This window comes from Nicotiana tabacum, chromosome 1 (assembly GCF_000715075.1).
Source record: "Nicotiana tabacum cultivar K326 chromosome 1, ASM71507v2, whole genome shotgun sequence".
In the NCBI taxonomy this organism is placed as follows: domain Eukaryota; kingdom Viridiplantae; phylum Streptophyta; class Magnoliopsida; order Solanales; family Solanaceae; genus Nicotiana; species Nicotiana tabacum.
The window spans coordinates 31,454,899-31,470,977 of record NC_134080.1 but is presented as its reverse complement, the minus strand read 5'-3'; the positions used below and the strand labels follow the sequence as shown (position 1 = coordinate 31,470,977).

Sequence of the window (16,079 nt, the reverse complement as noted above, 5' to 3'; positions counted from 1 at the left end):
CCTTTTGATCTGGTTTGGTAATGATAATGTGCCAGTATACTCTAGATAAACTAACTGCTTGAATTCTCTGAAAAACAACAAACTTGTTAGTTTTTAGAGTTTAACACATAGGCAATTAACCATTTTCTATCATGTATTTGCTTGGTTGTTTGTGTCATCCCAGCTTTTCCTGACCTTTTCCTTTTATTGTCACTCACGCTTATCTTTTATTTCCCTCCCCCTTTATTCATTTTATTCTTTTCTTTTGGTTTTGGTCTAATCCTATGGATATTGCCTACGTATCATGACCCCGTATGCATCAGACCGAGCGTAGTTCTGGTGGAAACAATTATTATTATTTTTAACAAACGAAACAGTACAAAGACAGAAATGACATTACATTTGGACAACACTTTAAGAAAATGATTTAAAAGACTCAACATGGACTTAAACTAAAACATGACTATTATATGAAAAGTTCCAACAGTTATGACTACGCTTCACTCCACAATCTTTTTCTTTTAATCACTGGAACATCTGCTCACGATGGGGCTTGACCCGGTTGACCTCCTAGTGTACGATACATCCTCTCTAACTCCATTGCAAGATGACGGGTAAAAGTAGGTGCATGCTCTAGAAACCTCTCACAATCCATCCCTTGGCAGTTCACATAACTTTGAGAGGTGTAAACAGCCAAATCATGGATTTGTGCTCTGAAGTCCTGGAGATTCTGGTCTTGGTTTTGTAACTGTTGTTGGCGAGTGGTGGCTATATCTCTTATGTGGCCTTCGCGATCTAAAGCCGACTCCAATTGAGCCCGAAGTCTGGCCTGATCGAGTCTTGCTTGTGCTCTCTCCCTATCAATATCTGCGTGTTGATGTTCTCTATTGTACCTTCTCATTTCTTCCAATTGTGCATGGAGTTGAGCTTCTGAATGTATCTAGTGGTCCTTCTCTCTCTTGAATTGAGCCATTTCTTCTTCACATCTCATTACTTGGTGTTCCTTACTAGATTTGGCCTCCTCATTTAACTGTATGATTTTTTTCTTAGCTTTGTCTAACGCCTTTTCAGTCTTTGTCAAGATGGAGTCATAATCTTGCATTTTTTCCATCAGATTGGCAATGATTTTCTGATCTTTCCAACTTCTCACTGTCGCTTCAGAGGCTTTCTTCATCTGTTGAAACTAAGCGCGGAGAGTTTTATTCTCGCTAATCAGACTCTTCTTTTCACCTTCCACTTCTTGTGCTTGTAAGTCTTTCTCCAAATTGAGGTTCCTCAGGCTTTCTTCTAAGGCATGAATAGTTGCTTAGTACCCCTTTTCCTTTTCACCCCAAGCCAACCGTTCTTGGATTTTGTCATCAAAGGCTTGAACATGCGGTCTTTTTATGGGCCTTCTAGGAGCAGGTTCTGGTGCATCATCCACACAGGATCTTTTCTCAAACCACCTAGCATAACCCGGATTTATCTCACCTTTCGCAGGATCTGGAACTTGGGTATCATCTTTCAAGTATCGACAACCATTCCAAATTTGCTGGATTAAAGCCTCAGGGAGAGTGGCTTCGGGGTGTAGCTCAATCACTTGCACACTCAAATCTTCATCATCAGGCACCACTTGGTATCTCCCTAGCTGTCTTAGAACTCTCTGTGGCGCATACGGCTGGACGCTTCTTAAACCCAAGAGCAGCAAATAACTCTTTAAGGTTGACATGTGTATCACCTCTCTTACCGGGAGTCATCCCAAAGTCCACTCAATTTGACTTGCCATTAAAGATCTTAAATGGGATATCCAGGCTTCCACCCCTTCTGGAGATTTATAATCTTTTATTCTTTCTTCATAACTCTTGATGAAATTGTCCTTGCTTAGACCATACTTCATGAACTTTGGGGTGATGTCGGATATGCTCAATCAACCACATTTGCAACAAAATATTGCAACCTTCGAAGAATTTTGCCCCGGATTTACACAAAGTCAATGCCCGATAAATGTCTGGGAGAATGATCGGGGAAAGAGTGTGATGTTCTTTGGTAGTGAGGACTTGTACGACTCTGGCTATGCGAATATCAATTGCCCGCTCTTTGTTTGGGAAGACCATGATTCCTAGAAAAGCTACCATGAAAGCGAAGTGTCGGTGAATCTGCCAGGTGTCCTGGTTTTGTTTGTTAGTAAGGCCCTTTTCATGAATTTCAAATCCATCCGGCTTTCCGAACCTTGAATATAGGAAGTTGAAAGAACAATACCCTTTGACAACGTTGCTTTTTCTGATTTGATTACTGATATTCAGAAGATCAAAGAATCGGTGTACTGAGGGAGCCTTTGGGAATATAAGATTCTGGTTTCTCAAATCTCCGTCAAAACCAAAATATCCAGCTATTTCTTCTAATGTGGGAGTAATCTCGAAATCAGAGAAGCGAAAGACATTGTGAACAGGGTCCCAAAAAGTCACTAGTGCCGTAATCAAATCATTGTGCGGTTTAACTTCCATAATATCTGTGAGAGCTCCCAAATACTTAATGACCCATTTCTGAACATATCCTCCTAACTCGCGCTACCACATCTGAAGCCGAAATAGAAACTCATCTGCATCTGTGAACGGTGGGTTTTGAACGGTGCTCATTTTGTACCTGTGAGTGATTTTAATTTTAAAAAAACAAAATCAAGACTCATTTTGAAAAAAAATCATTAATATTTCTAAAAAATTCATTTAAAAAAATACTTCGATGAAGAAGATTTAAATGCTGTGTTTGCTAACCGGCAAATTTTTTTTTCTTTTGAAGAAAAAAACGACCAAAGGCGGTTGTTCTTGCAAAAACAGCCTTCCAGCGCCCTTTTGGGGACATTCGGCATATTTTTGACAAGAATGGCATCACCTTACTTATGACAACACAATGACATTTATGTACCCAAATTTTTAATTATTTATTATCTTTTTTAAAAAAAAAATAGTTGGGCCCGATGTGGGTTGCCTACGTATCTCACATCCGGCGAGAATCAAACTTACGTAGTTCGTAATAATAAAACACAACACTTCCTTTTCTTTTCAAAATTTTGACAGAATTTCAACATATTTTGGAAATTATTTTTCGAAAACAGCCAATTTTCTTTCTCGGCTCTCACATTGCTTTTCCTTTTCTAACTTTTCCCTATAAGCTGGTCAACATGCAAATCCGAAACAAATGAATGCACAAGTAGCAAGTAGGATGCATCATGATGGTCTTTTCATTTCGGGTACACCTGTCCTAGACAGATCCAACCCCTGTGTTGAGTCTCCAAAGTCAAATGCACATGATGCAAACAAACGTTCCTACTAGGGATCCGGTATGAAGCTGAGTTATTCTAAGTGTAAAACCTGGGGTATACTGTTCTAGACCTGACTTACCCAAGCGGACAGCTTGAGCCGAAGTGGGGGCAACGTACCGGGAGCACGAAAGTCTACCCGGCCTAGTTATTTGGACCAACATCGTTCTACTTGGTATGACTTCTAATAGAAAAGTGGGCCACGCGCACGTGTGCACAATAAATTCAGAAGACTCAGAAAGAAGAAGGGTTTCGTAACAGTTTATATATACAATTCAGATAATATCAAAGCGGTAAAAAGCAACATTTAGCACATTAGGCCCAAACATGTAAAAATTAGATAATAATAAAGCCAAATATAACAGTTATTATAAGCTCGAATTCTTGAACCCTGAACCAGAGATTCTGGGTTGGTTCCCCAGCAAAGACGCCAGAGCTGTCACACCTCCTTTTTACCTATACCCCCAAGAAGGGGTATAAGTGGAGTTTTTCCAATTAAAGGACAATCGAAGCGGGATTATTTACATTAAATTCAGAGTCGCCACTTGGGATAATTTATGGTGTCCCAAGTCATCAGTTAGAATCCCGAATCGAGGAAAATATTGACTCTGTATTACAGTCAGCGAGCCAGAAATCCAGGTAAGGAATTCTATTAACCCGGGAGAAGGTGTTAGGCAATCCCAAATTCCGTGATTCTAGCACGGTCGCTTAACAATTTATACTTGGCTTAAAAAAAAATTATTACGTGTTTAGAAACTACATGCATTTTACCTTTACCGCTTTTAATTACGTGATTTACTCGTACTTAAAGAATTATCGAGTTACGCATACGTATTCTTGCGTGGTTTGGCGTGTCAAGAGTCATGTCACACGTACGTGTGCACAATTCACAACACTTAGTTTATTTTTTAAAAAAACTTAGTCAAAGTCGCGAGGACGCGTACCTTAATTTATTTTTGAAAATCGTAATTATGTCACGCGAACATGTATACAATCACGATGATTGATTTATTAAGATCATACCTAAAAGCATACTATCAATTTGATTTTGATGTAAATATGTGAAAGCAAGATTTCATGGATCAATAGTGAGCTTTCCTCATTCTCGCATTTTAGGATTAAAATTTCAAAAATTAACTACTTGCATTCTTAATAACTATGTTAACCGAAAACAAAAATATTACCACGCAAAGCAACAAATTTTGCTAATATAGAAAACTGAGTAAAACAAAAAAAATAAAACTTTATAGTCTTTTGATATTAAAACAAAACTCCAAACAAGCTGCCTAAAATACTTTATGAATTATATATCTTAAGCACATAATCTTTCTCTAGCACATAATCTTTCTTCTCCCTTTTTTAAAAAAAATAAAATATTCCTACCAAATTAACACTTAGAAATTTCCAACTTTCATGGCTAGGCAGTTAAAAATTATAAACGTTTATTCAGAGAATAAAAAAAACTTTTCTTTATGTAAAAGAGACTTACTATAATCTTATAAAGAAAATTTATTATAGTTTATGGTCTATTCACAAGAATGATTAGAAAATAAAATTTAACCGATTTATGACTTAAGGATACTACATAATTATTTCGTCCACGATTAATGATGCTCTATTATTATGAAAGTTTAGCCGAAGTTACGCGAACGTATACTCTGATTTTTTTAAAAGAAATTATAACAGTGTCACGCGGACGTGTCCATAATCACGATAATATTTTAAACGGCCCTAAAGGTTTCCCTACGAATATTTATTATTTTTATATCTACATTAATACGAGGGCCATGGGAATTCGCTAAATGGCGCGCCTCGATTTCCAAAGAATTAAGATTCATTAAGTGATGGCCATAGGTTATATGATTCAAATGTGTGAATGGCACGCCTCAAAACTATTCAACTAGAAGAATTAAGGAGATAATGAAAACTAATTTGAAATTAAATATCACAACCACACCGCGAAAACAGTACCCTTGATTTAATTATGTGCCTAAAGCTTGATCACCATATTCATAAGTTGTTTGTTCTCTTCCTATGCTTGAGACCAATTGTATGTGTTTAAAACTTGCAAAATGGTTTACGTGTAAAGCTGGGAGAAACTTTAGCTGATATGCATACCATTTGTTTTATGAAATAACCATCACTCCACCCAGAGCAAACTCAACTTTGTATATCCTCTTTTAAAATGCCGAAATCAGTACTCATAAACCCAATCCTCTTCTATACATTTATTTCTAGTCCAAGTCCTAACTATTCTGTTAATTCGCTTATGACGATTGGGTTTTAGACAAACAAAATCAAACCAATTATTGTCCAAACTTGTGAAAACTCTTTACAACTACCAAATCTATACCTTGTAATAATGTTGACATTATTTTGTTATAAGAAATGGGCTAATTGCACTCCTAAACTAAAATAGGTAATTTATTGTTAAGAAAGAAAACTAGTTTACTAATTAATTTGATAGACAAATTCACACTACATATACCACGAATACACAACTGAACCTCTCAGAATACTCCAATACTTTAAACATAATGGACTATATCAATTTACCTCTAACTTATGGTTATCCTAACAGCTGTTATCATACAAGATTACATACAAACAAGAACACTTATCTCAACCAGAATTAAAACAAAATTTCGATGTTTGACGAAATATACTATTGTGGTTCCTTGATATTACCATACTACCATACAGTTAGCTAACATGGCTTAAACACAAAACTTAGCTAATGGTCAACATTCTACCAAGTTCCCCATCTCAGCAGTTCAAAAGCAGCTATAACCAATGAGCTTCAGAAGTAAGTAAAATTACTGTATAGCTATACTAACTTCAACAAACGCAAGTTGACTAATAGCTCTCATGTTGAGCATATGACATGTTAATTAACTAAAAAAAAACTGAAACTAAACTAATAGATTTGAATATGCAGAAGACACATTTGGAACTCCGGATTTCATTTCATTGCAATATCGAAACCTTGTGTGAGATAAGGCTAGAAACATATACCTGAGAATAAGGAAAAAACAAAGAGGGAATGAGGAGGCAGTAATCAACAGCAGCTAACCCAGTTTAATCTTCAGCAATATCACAATAACTTCAAAAATCAAAACAGTTTCAAGCCAAAACTTCTCAGAATTGAATCATTTTTCAACCCAGAATCAGAACTTCTTTTTTTAAAAAAAATTCTGACTAGCAAACCAGTTTTAAGAACAGAACTAAGACCAATTTATATCAAAAGATTGCAAAAATTTCTTATGTAATTTCTAGTCGTTTCTCCAGCTCTCTTTCTGTCTCCATTTTTTTGTGTGTTCCAGCTCCCTTAAATAGATTAGTGCTTTTTCCACTACAACTTATCTTCTCCATTTTAAATTATCCACTCAGATTAGTGCTTTTAGTTAATTCAATAATGCAAATACTACCCTACCACTATTAGAAGCTTCTCAATTAGTGACCACTTGCATAAAACTTATAATAGTCAATTCTTATCAACACAATTAAATAAGAATTTAAACCAAATTATTGAACTGATCCTAATTACTCTGACTAAACCTAGAATACGAAGGACTCAAAGGTTGCCATAATTAACAGAAGAAATCAAGAAGTCAGATGACATGAACAATAGATAAAGAAACTCATGAATAAACCAGACCAAATTGACGAACAATTTTTTAGTTAGACAAAGAAACTAAACTAAAACAATTTGATCCGACCAAATAACCATTCTAAAAATAAAAGAAATGAGTAGAGGAAGAAAAATAAAAAAGAATTAGAAAAACTAAAATTAGGACACCTACCTCCAAATGATCGAACCCCATCTTGAATTAGATCTTAAATTTTGAATATGAAGCCGGAATAGACCTTAATCGAGTGTTCTCGACTGAGAACACACAACTAAGGTCGATTTCGACCTCAAATCCTCCAATATCTAACCGATTTGGAGTTTGGGATTTTAGGGTTTTTTTTTCGATTCGAACAGTTATGGTGTCATTCGAAGGGTGTGAAGTGGGGATTTGGAAAGAGGGTAGTGAGATGGTTCTGGGGTATCGATTTGGGGTTGGTTGGGTAAGCTATGGTTCGGGGTCAAATCTTCGATCCAAGATTCGAAGAGTTACGGGGTGATTCGAGGAAAAGGGAGTGGGGATTTGGCATGAGGGGAGTGAGGAGGTTCTACGGTGTAATTTTGAAAGGGATTGGACCACCGAAACCGCCGTGAGGCGATTTCTGGTGGGCGGATGGCGGTGGTGTGAGGCGGCGTTGCATTGGGTCTCTGAAGAGATGAGAGACGAAGGAGGGGGTTCTGAGAGGGGTAAAGGGGTTTTGATTTTGGGTATATTAAAATGGGTGATTAAATCGGGCCGTTGGATAAATGGAATCCAACGGCTTAGATTAGCTCATTAAATGCAACGGGGTCGTTTTGGTTTCATGGGGGGGCAGACCGGTTCAGGGGCGGGTCAGGGTCGGGTAATGGAAATGGGGTGAAGTTCTGGTCGTTGGATGCAGATGAATAGACGGTTGAGATCTATTGAAATCAAAACAACGTAGTTTTGTCCCTATACTACGTCGATTCGATGGTTTCAGAGACTGGAAGTTTGGATCGGGTATGGGGCATATTTTTGGGCTGGGTTAATTGATTTGGGCTCAGGATTTAAATTAAAACACAGCCCAACTGATTCTCTTCTTCTTTTATTTCCTTTTCCTTCTCTATTTTTCAAAAATTAAAACTAAAATCCTAATTAAATTAAAAAAAATCCGAATTAACTTTAAGAATATTAATTAACTCTAAGTAATAATTATCACAAATAATTAAATATTAGATTAAAAGCAAATCACACATTCGACTAAAAACACACACATATGTTATTTTGTGAATTTTTATTTTTGTAAAACCTAATTATTAATAAATTCCAGAAAATGTAAAAATCAAATCTTAAATGCAAATGCTATATTTTTGTATTTTTAATGCATTAATAAAATTAAACATGCACACAAATATATGCAAACAATCAGGAAAATCACACAATAATTCCTAAAATAACACATAATTAAAGACAAGACCTAATTTTGGGAATTATTTTGGAGTAATTCGTATGAGGCAAAAATCACGTGCTCACAACATGCTGGAGGAATATCTCCACAACTTTGCAACCGGATCACAGAAGCATTGGGTGAAGCTCTTGGATGTTGCTCAACTGTGTTTCAATTCTCAAAAGAGCCATCATACAAACAAAAGCCCTTTTGAAATTGTTACCGGACAGCAACCGCTTCTCCCGCAAACGGTGAATGCATCAACCGTGCCGAAATCTCCTCGAGCTGCCAACTTCTCGAGCGAATGGGAGCGCAACATGGGGATAGTGTGGGGCTATCTCGTCAAAGCCCAAGAGCGGGCAAAAAGATTCACCGAACAAAATCTTTGCTTTGCCCAACATCAAACAGTGGACAAAGTAATGCTATGCATCCCAAAGCGATACTTGTTTGCAGAGAGGACCCATGACCCTCGCCTGTAACAAAAATACATCGGGCCTCTACCCATTGAAAAATGCATTGGGAAGTCCACATACCAGGTGTAAACCCCATCCTGGTGGAAGATCCATCTAGTCTTCCATGTCAGCCGCATGAAATCATTGCATCGCTACAACAGCAAGTTCAAAGAACAGAGGGGCGCAAACCTCCCATCCAACAACCACCAGAATCATCATCATCATCATCATCATCATAAGGCTCCGAGGACGGCTCCAACTCAGGTGGGGGAGAATGCCATGGGCTGCTTTCCAGACACGCCCCATGACCCCTTGGTCGCGCCCCATGGCGGCCTAGCAAACCTCACAATGCCTAGCGCCATGGTCGGCCCCGTGGTCTTGGCTGCGCCAAGTGACAAGCGTGCATGCGCCTCTGTCGCCCCACCGAAGCCTCTCGCCAGCACCCAATGGCTGGCCAATGACAACAGCGCGCCCTGACAATGCTGCGCACGCAGATCCTGATGCCTCGCCAGCGCCCAGCTGAAGGCCATTCCAACAGCGCCTCACGCACAGACCCTGATGCCAAGCACCAGCGTCAGCCTCAGGAAAACACAACAAGTGTCGCGCGCACCAACAGCACCGCGCGCGCAGACCCTGACCTGCAAGACAAAGTTGCTTCCATCGGACTTGTTTCTACATTGTAATAAACTAAGTCCTTTTCATTATAATTATAGGCTAGTTTACATCATTTTCATTCAGTGTGCTTCTACAGCTTTATTAGGACAAGTCATGTAATTGTGGTTTATTTTTTTTAAGCATTATTAGGGGAGATCAAGCAATCAAACATTTTCAAACAAGCAATTTTCTGTACTGGTGTCTCTCCCCCTCGACACCACATCTTTTGGAATCAGCATTTCATTCATCAATAAAATCATCATCATCATTCAAAACCCAATTCTCTCTCAACTTCCGCAATTGCTCGTGACATTGATTTTCCCGCACGGCACTGACAATCTAGTCTAGCATGTGGAGGGGACCTCATTGGCGAACAGCAACCGCACTGACATTGGTTCCTTAGCCTTACGTTGCCCTTCCAAAGAACATTAGGAAGGCGTTGCGTAACAGACCTCATGTAACTTTTCTTTACTTTCTCTAAGTTATCTTATGAAGTGGGAAAAATGTTCTGGTTTACTTCACAAGTCGTAATTTAAATTTCTACCACATCACTTAAACACCGTCATCAATACAACATTCATATTAGATAGGTTATCTTCACATACAGTATGCTATACCGCAACAATTAAATGTGTGGGATAATACTCTTTTGATGAGGAGGGGCCACAAAAGCATATATGGACCAAGAGTTAACATAGACTCACAAATGACACATGGAAGAGTCATATTTTTTTCAGATTTCAAATGCTAAAATTTGACTTATTAGGAAGGAGATGAATGCATATCAATATAAATACTTAGAATAGCGTCATGTCAGATGCGGAGTTAGGATTTAAATCTTATATTTTTGAATTTTAGAACGACAATTCAAGCTCTAATGACTGTGTTCTAATTCTAATATTTATACATATTTAATAAATTATTAACACAAAATACAATATTTGAGCAAAAGTTACTGAGTTCGGCAACTTCTGCCACAGCTCTTGGTCAGGGTTGGATAAGACAGCAATAAGGTGACAATAATAGACAGTACTAGATACCCCCCTCGTGTACAAAACTACTCCGCACACTCTGCGTTTTGAAATAGAGACAAGGCACTATTTTGTTTCCCTTCCCTAAGCATCAATCATATTTCTCATCTGTTATATAAGTGGCCTTTTCCTCCCTGTAGAGGTAGAGCCTCACCTGTTTTTGCAGACTCCTTTTTCGGTTTATAGGACAAAGGCGAGAAAATTGTACACAAAGGATAACTTGTAATGTTCTATAGTTTTCATGGGGTTTCTGTCTCAGTTCTTTTTAACATCAACATCCTAGAATAATTGGATATCACTATCCAAGTTCATGGCACGTATTGTCCGTTTTGTCCAACTGACCTCGCCGATGTGTCTCTTAAAGTACGCTATTATCGAGTCCAAAGAATACGTACCATGTGAATTAGTGTTATGCTTTATAATCCTCTCTCATTATATTCTAACATGGAATTTGTCTAAGGTGATATATGCACGTCTTTTTCAGAAGCTTACTACCCTTGCTCGACCCCCCTCATCGGCCCTTCCTGCTTATGGGCGTCATAATTGATTGCCTCGTTATTAGTTTTATCTGAACAGTTTTTGTACCATTGCAAAATTTTGACCCACCCTTTTAGGAGAAATTCAAAAATAGCCAGATTTACAAGTGGTCATTCAAAAATAGTCGTAGTTTCAAAGGTAATCGAAATTTAGCCACTTTTCATGTAAAGATAAATCTGAACGAAAATACTGTTCAAAATCCGAAAAAATACTCCAGCATCTTAGACTGGAGTTCCAGTATAATATACCGGTCCAGCATAATATACTGGAGTTTGGAGCACCGGTACTCCAGTCTCCAGTATATTATACTGGAACCAACAAATTATAGCGGTCCAGCATAATATGCTGGAAGTTCATACACAGGTGCACCGAGCTCCAGTATATTATGCTGGACCGGTCTATGTTGCAACAAAATAGTGACTATTGTTCAATGACTTGACAAACGCTGACTATTTTTGAATGACCAATCCAAAAAATGGCTAGACCGTGCTATTTTAACACCCTTTTATTTACCAGCTTCCCTCTGAATTACTCTTTATTAATGGGCTTTATTAAGGAAGCAAAAGCAAAGAGAAAAGTAAAACATAATGGGGTTATGATAAAATACTTTTACCTATGAACTAAAATATGATAATTAACTTAGGAAAGAAAATCACAGATGCTACAGCTGACGGTCAAGATTTTTAGAAAAAAGGGGGGAAGAATTGAATTGTCAATTTCCATTATTATATTCACCAAACAAAAAGAACAAAGCTAGATATGAAGGGAAAAAAAAAGGGTACAACAAAGAAAAAGAATCAGTATAATCGTTATTGGCTCACAACCAGTCCTATGTATCCGCGTTTGATGAGGTCACCATCACACAAATCAACGGCTCCTTATCAACATAGTTAGAATCAGGAAGCACAGGATTGCCACCACATCCGGTGCACGTGAGCACCTTTGCTCTCATAGCTTGACAATCCCAGTTGGTGGTCCCTACCACATACAACATCAGCCCAGCACAGCAAACCTGGGCCGCAAGTAACCCGACCCAAAGTCCAACAAAACCCAATCCTATCCAGAATCCAAGCCCAACCGCCACCGGCATTCCCACTAGATAGAATGCACCAAGGTTCACATTCGCCGCCGTGGTTGGCCGCGCAGTCCCCCGCACAACTCCGCATCCTACGGTTTGCGGACAGTTACCGAGCTCGCACAATCCTAGTATGGGTAAAACCGTCGACGTCAATTCTATAATCCGTACATCGTAAGTAAACATTTTAGCCCATGAATTTCTCATTGTAGTTGCAAAAACCATAGCTGATAAGCCCATCAAACCCGCTAAGAAGATTGACACCGTAGCAGATAGTCGGGCCTTGTCGGGTCGGTTTGCACCAAGTTCATTACCGACCCGAGTGGACACCGCGAAACTAAGAGAAGAGGGAAATACATAGAGGAAAGCGGTGGTTTGGATCAAAATACCCATGGATGCCACGGTGGCTTTGGGGTCCACAAGTAGTCCACACAACAATATCATGATCTCGTACCACCACCACTCTAGGCAAACCGAAACACAACTCGGTGCGGCTAATCGAACCAGCGGCATCCACCCGGTCAAGCACTCAAGGCTAGGTTTGGTCCATGTCGGCTTGTCGTGTACGACGTAAAAAACAAGTGCAACAAGCGCCGCCACGTTCGACGTGGCGGAGGCAATCGCAACGCCTGCTACACCGAGTTGAAGCAAAGAGACAAGCAAATAATTAAGCGGCAAATGTAAAACTGTGCCCGCTAAGGAAGCTAACGTGAGCGGGTACGTAATACCTTGAGCTCGAAGGTAAATACGTATAGGGTGAAAAAGGGAATTAGTAATAAGATCAGGGAGTGAAAAAACAAGATAAGTATGAGCTAAACGGGTGATATTGGGGTCTTGGTGTAAATAAAGTAAAATATGGGAAATGTTGACCCAAAGGAATGTAATGGGCAAACAACAAGAGAGAAGGAAAACAACGGACCTTTGTAGAGTTAAAGACAAAAGCTTAGGACGTTGAGCACCAAAAGCTTGAGAACAAAGAGGTTCCATACCTAAAGCAAGACCAGAGAGTACTGAATAACCAGTAATATTAGCAAATGCAATAGCTAAAGAACCAGCGGCTAACTCAGTATCACCGAGATGGCCAAGAAAAAGCATAGAAAGAATGGAGCGAGAGTAAAAGGTTAAGGCAGTGAGTGCTATAGGGAAAGCAAGCTTGAAAACTTCTCTGCTTTCTTGGATGATTTGTGATGCTGTTATTTTTTCATGAATTTGTTTGGGATTTTCTTGGGGTAGTGATAAAAGATCAATGAATAAGTGGGTTTGAGTAGATTTTTGTGATGATATTGATGGTTTTTGATCAATCTTAGAGATAGTGGTGAAGTTATGAGTGGTGTTTGAATTGCACATAGCTACTTCAAAAAAAGAGTAAACAGAGGAATCTTTGTTAGCAGGTTTTCGGAAATTTCTTTTCCTATAGGTTTTCTTTGTTTTAGTATGTGAGAATTCCTGAGAGAGAGATACTGCTTTAGTTAATATCTCTGAACGGATTGGTTTGGTTTTAGGGGTGAAGAGAGGATTGAACAAATATTAATAAGGGTTATTGAGAGTGGGGTTTTAATTTTTTGTTTTCTCTTTATTTTATTAGCCATTTTCTTTGTATCTTTTAATTCTTTAAATGTACTACATCCGTCTAAAAATAGAAGTCTCAAATTATCTGTTATTTTAGAAATTTAAGACAAAACTAATTTTTTTTCACTTTACCATTAGTAGTAATTGTTCTTGAAAATGGAGGTCACATATATAGAGTACATATTCAATGAATAGAGGTTATTTTTTAAGGCTTAATTAATATTTTTTAAGAAATATGTACAAGAAATACGGCAAATAATTTGAGACGGTGCCAAATATAATGCTTTTGTAGTGCTATTATTATAGTTTTTTTTTTTCGTCTTTATATTGGAATTATAATTTAAGGGTAAAAAGGGTCTTTTGGTTTTTAATTGCTTTTGTGTGGTTTGAAGAAAGTATGTCAGAACTCCTATTTCCAATATTGTATAGGGTGTGGGTTATATTTCTCATTTACGAGAGAGATTGGTTGTGATATTTTTTTTTGCCTTCGGATGTGATCACCAGTCCCAGTAGTCCAGTTTTCAGCAGCTCAATGCAATGAAATCATGGAATTCTATTGCAACATATATGAACAACTGCCTCTTAGATCAGCAATATAATGATCAGACCACTCTCTTTGTCATGCATGGGATGGCGCACCTTCATTTCTTTATTTGTTTTTCTTTTGCCTTTATTCCATGATATTTTCTACAATCGTGGTGTTTGTATTCACTTGTTGGAATTGACTTGCGCGTAATTCAATTAATTTTAGGCATGATCAAATGAAACTAAGATTTGAACCTTATTGATTCGAAGTTTTAATTTTTTTAAGTTATTCGGTTCTAAATTAATAATTTATACATATATATTCATTGAATTTCTTAATACAACTACAAGTTTTGAACAAAAGCTACTGGGTCCGCCGAACCCGTAACCAACACAGTGGCTCTGCCCCTGCCTTCAGGGACGGAACCACCTGCTGCCAAGGGGATTCACTTGATACCCCTTGATTGAAAATTATATTGTGTATAGTATAAAAATAGTTTTTTTTGTTTGTATATAGGCTATTGAATTCCCTTAATATGAGAAAAATTCTGGTTTAATGATAAAAGGGGTTCAAAAATTAGTTTGAGTCCTAGATTCAAATACTAAGATGTCGTTTTTGTAATTTTGATTCAAATTCGTGACTCGGCTACTAATGATCCTAATGTTATTTCCACAAGAGTAATTAAGTTCCAATGTTTTACATACACGAGGAAAAGAAAAAAAAAAGACAAAAGAAAGAGGGATATCAACCTTTATTAAGATCCCAAGAAGCTATTGCTCATCTTAGGACTAGTTTCCAGTCAATTATTTCTAGATGACTAGACCCTTTTAATTGCATTATTGATCACAAAATAGAAGACAATTGCTACATCTCTATTAAGATATCAAACAAACACTAATCCATTTGACTGGTTTACGTTTGTTATTTTAACTTCCCAAGGATCAAAACTCATTAATGCTTATTCAATTGACATTTATTTGTTGTTTACTTTGTAGTAATTTGCTAGGACCTGAGGTAACTGAAGATCTCACCATCCACATATCTGTTGGAATTTTGTTTTTTAATTTCTCTTTTTCGTTTACACCTGTGTGGGGTTTTCTTGGTTCAACATGGAAATTTTGTTAAATATATTTTCCCAATATCCACGACACCTATTCAATTTTAATTAGAAGCTGACCAAAGTGAAGAATGAAGAGTACCCAATCAACATCTTCCTCTGATATTTGTTTTCTAAATCTGGAGATACATTAGAATAAAATTTCTACACTTGTACTTGAGAACCTGTTAAACTAGGTGATTTGATTATGGTACAAACACGCCCAGTACCCAATCTAATGTCGCACTTAAAATTTAACCATAAATTTTCCATTCAAGCTGGATTTATTTCTGTTGTTTGCTGCATAATTACATTCAACACTACGAAAATCCAAATAAGTCCTGAATGTTACCGATAGTGTGATTCAAGCTCAAGTTACAAGTGTCATTAATATTTCTCCTGAAATACTCTTTAAAACATGAGTTTTTTACAATTACAAAATCTTTATTGCAAGTTAAAGTTGATATAATAGATGAATTTAAACATTTATTTGCATATAATGAAACTAGTTGTAAATAGTATGTATGTATGTCCAAACGCTAACTAAAGATGTTGTATGAATGCTTTCGATATATTATGATTTCTTTAAACTGGAAGGATAAGAAAATGGTTCTATGTATATGCTCAATGATAATTGAGCAAGAGACTTGACAAGGAGGTCGCCCAAGGCGAGCAGCAGCAGTTGGACCAATGGGTCATCGCCTGGTGAATGCCAAGCCCACCAAGATCCAAGTAGATGGACAAGATCGGCCTTTAATCCGTTAAATTAAAGAGAAATGTATATTTTTAGACGCCCAAAAAAATAATAATCGACTATATATATATATGTTG

General features: G+C 37.5%; 1 protein-coding gene across 1 annotated transcript; it reads right to left on the bottom strand.

Annotated features, from left to right (window-relative positions):
* Positions 1–11,684: 11,684 nt before the first annotated feature.
* Positions 11,685–13,602, bottom strand: LOC107826707 (protein DETOXIFICATION 51-like). The gene has a single exon (XM_016653726.2). The coding sequence runs from the start codon at positions 13,402–13,404 to the stop codon at positions 11,812–11,814; it is 1,593 nt and encodes a 530-aa protein (XP_016509212.1). The 5' UTR covers positions 13,405–13,602; the 3' UTR covers positions 11,685–11,811.
* Between the last annotated feature and the right edge of the window lie 2,477 nt (positions 13,603–16,079).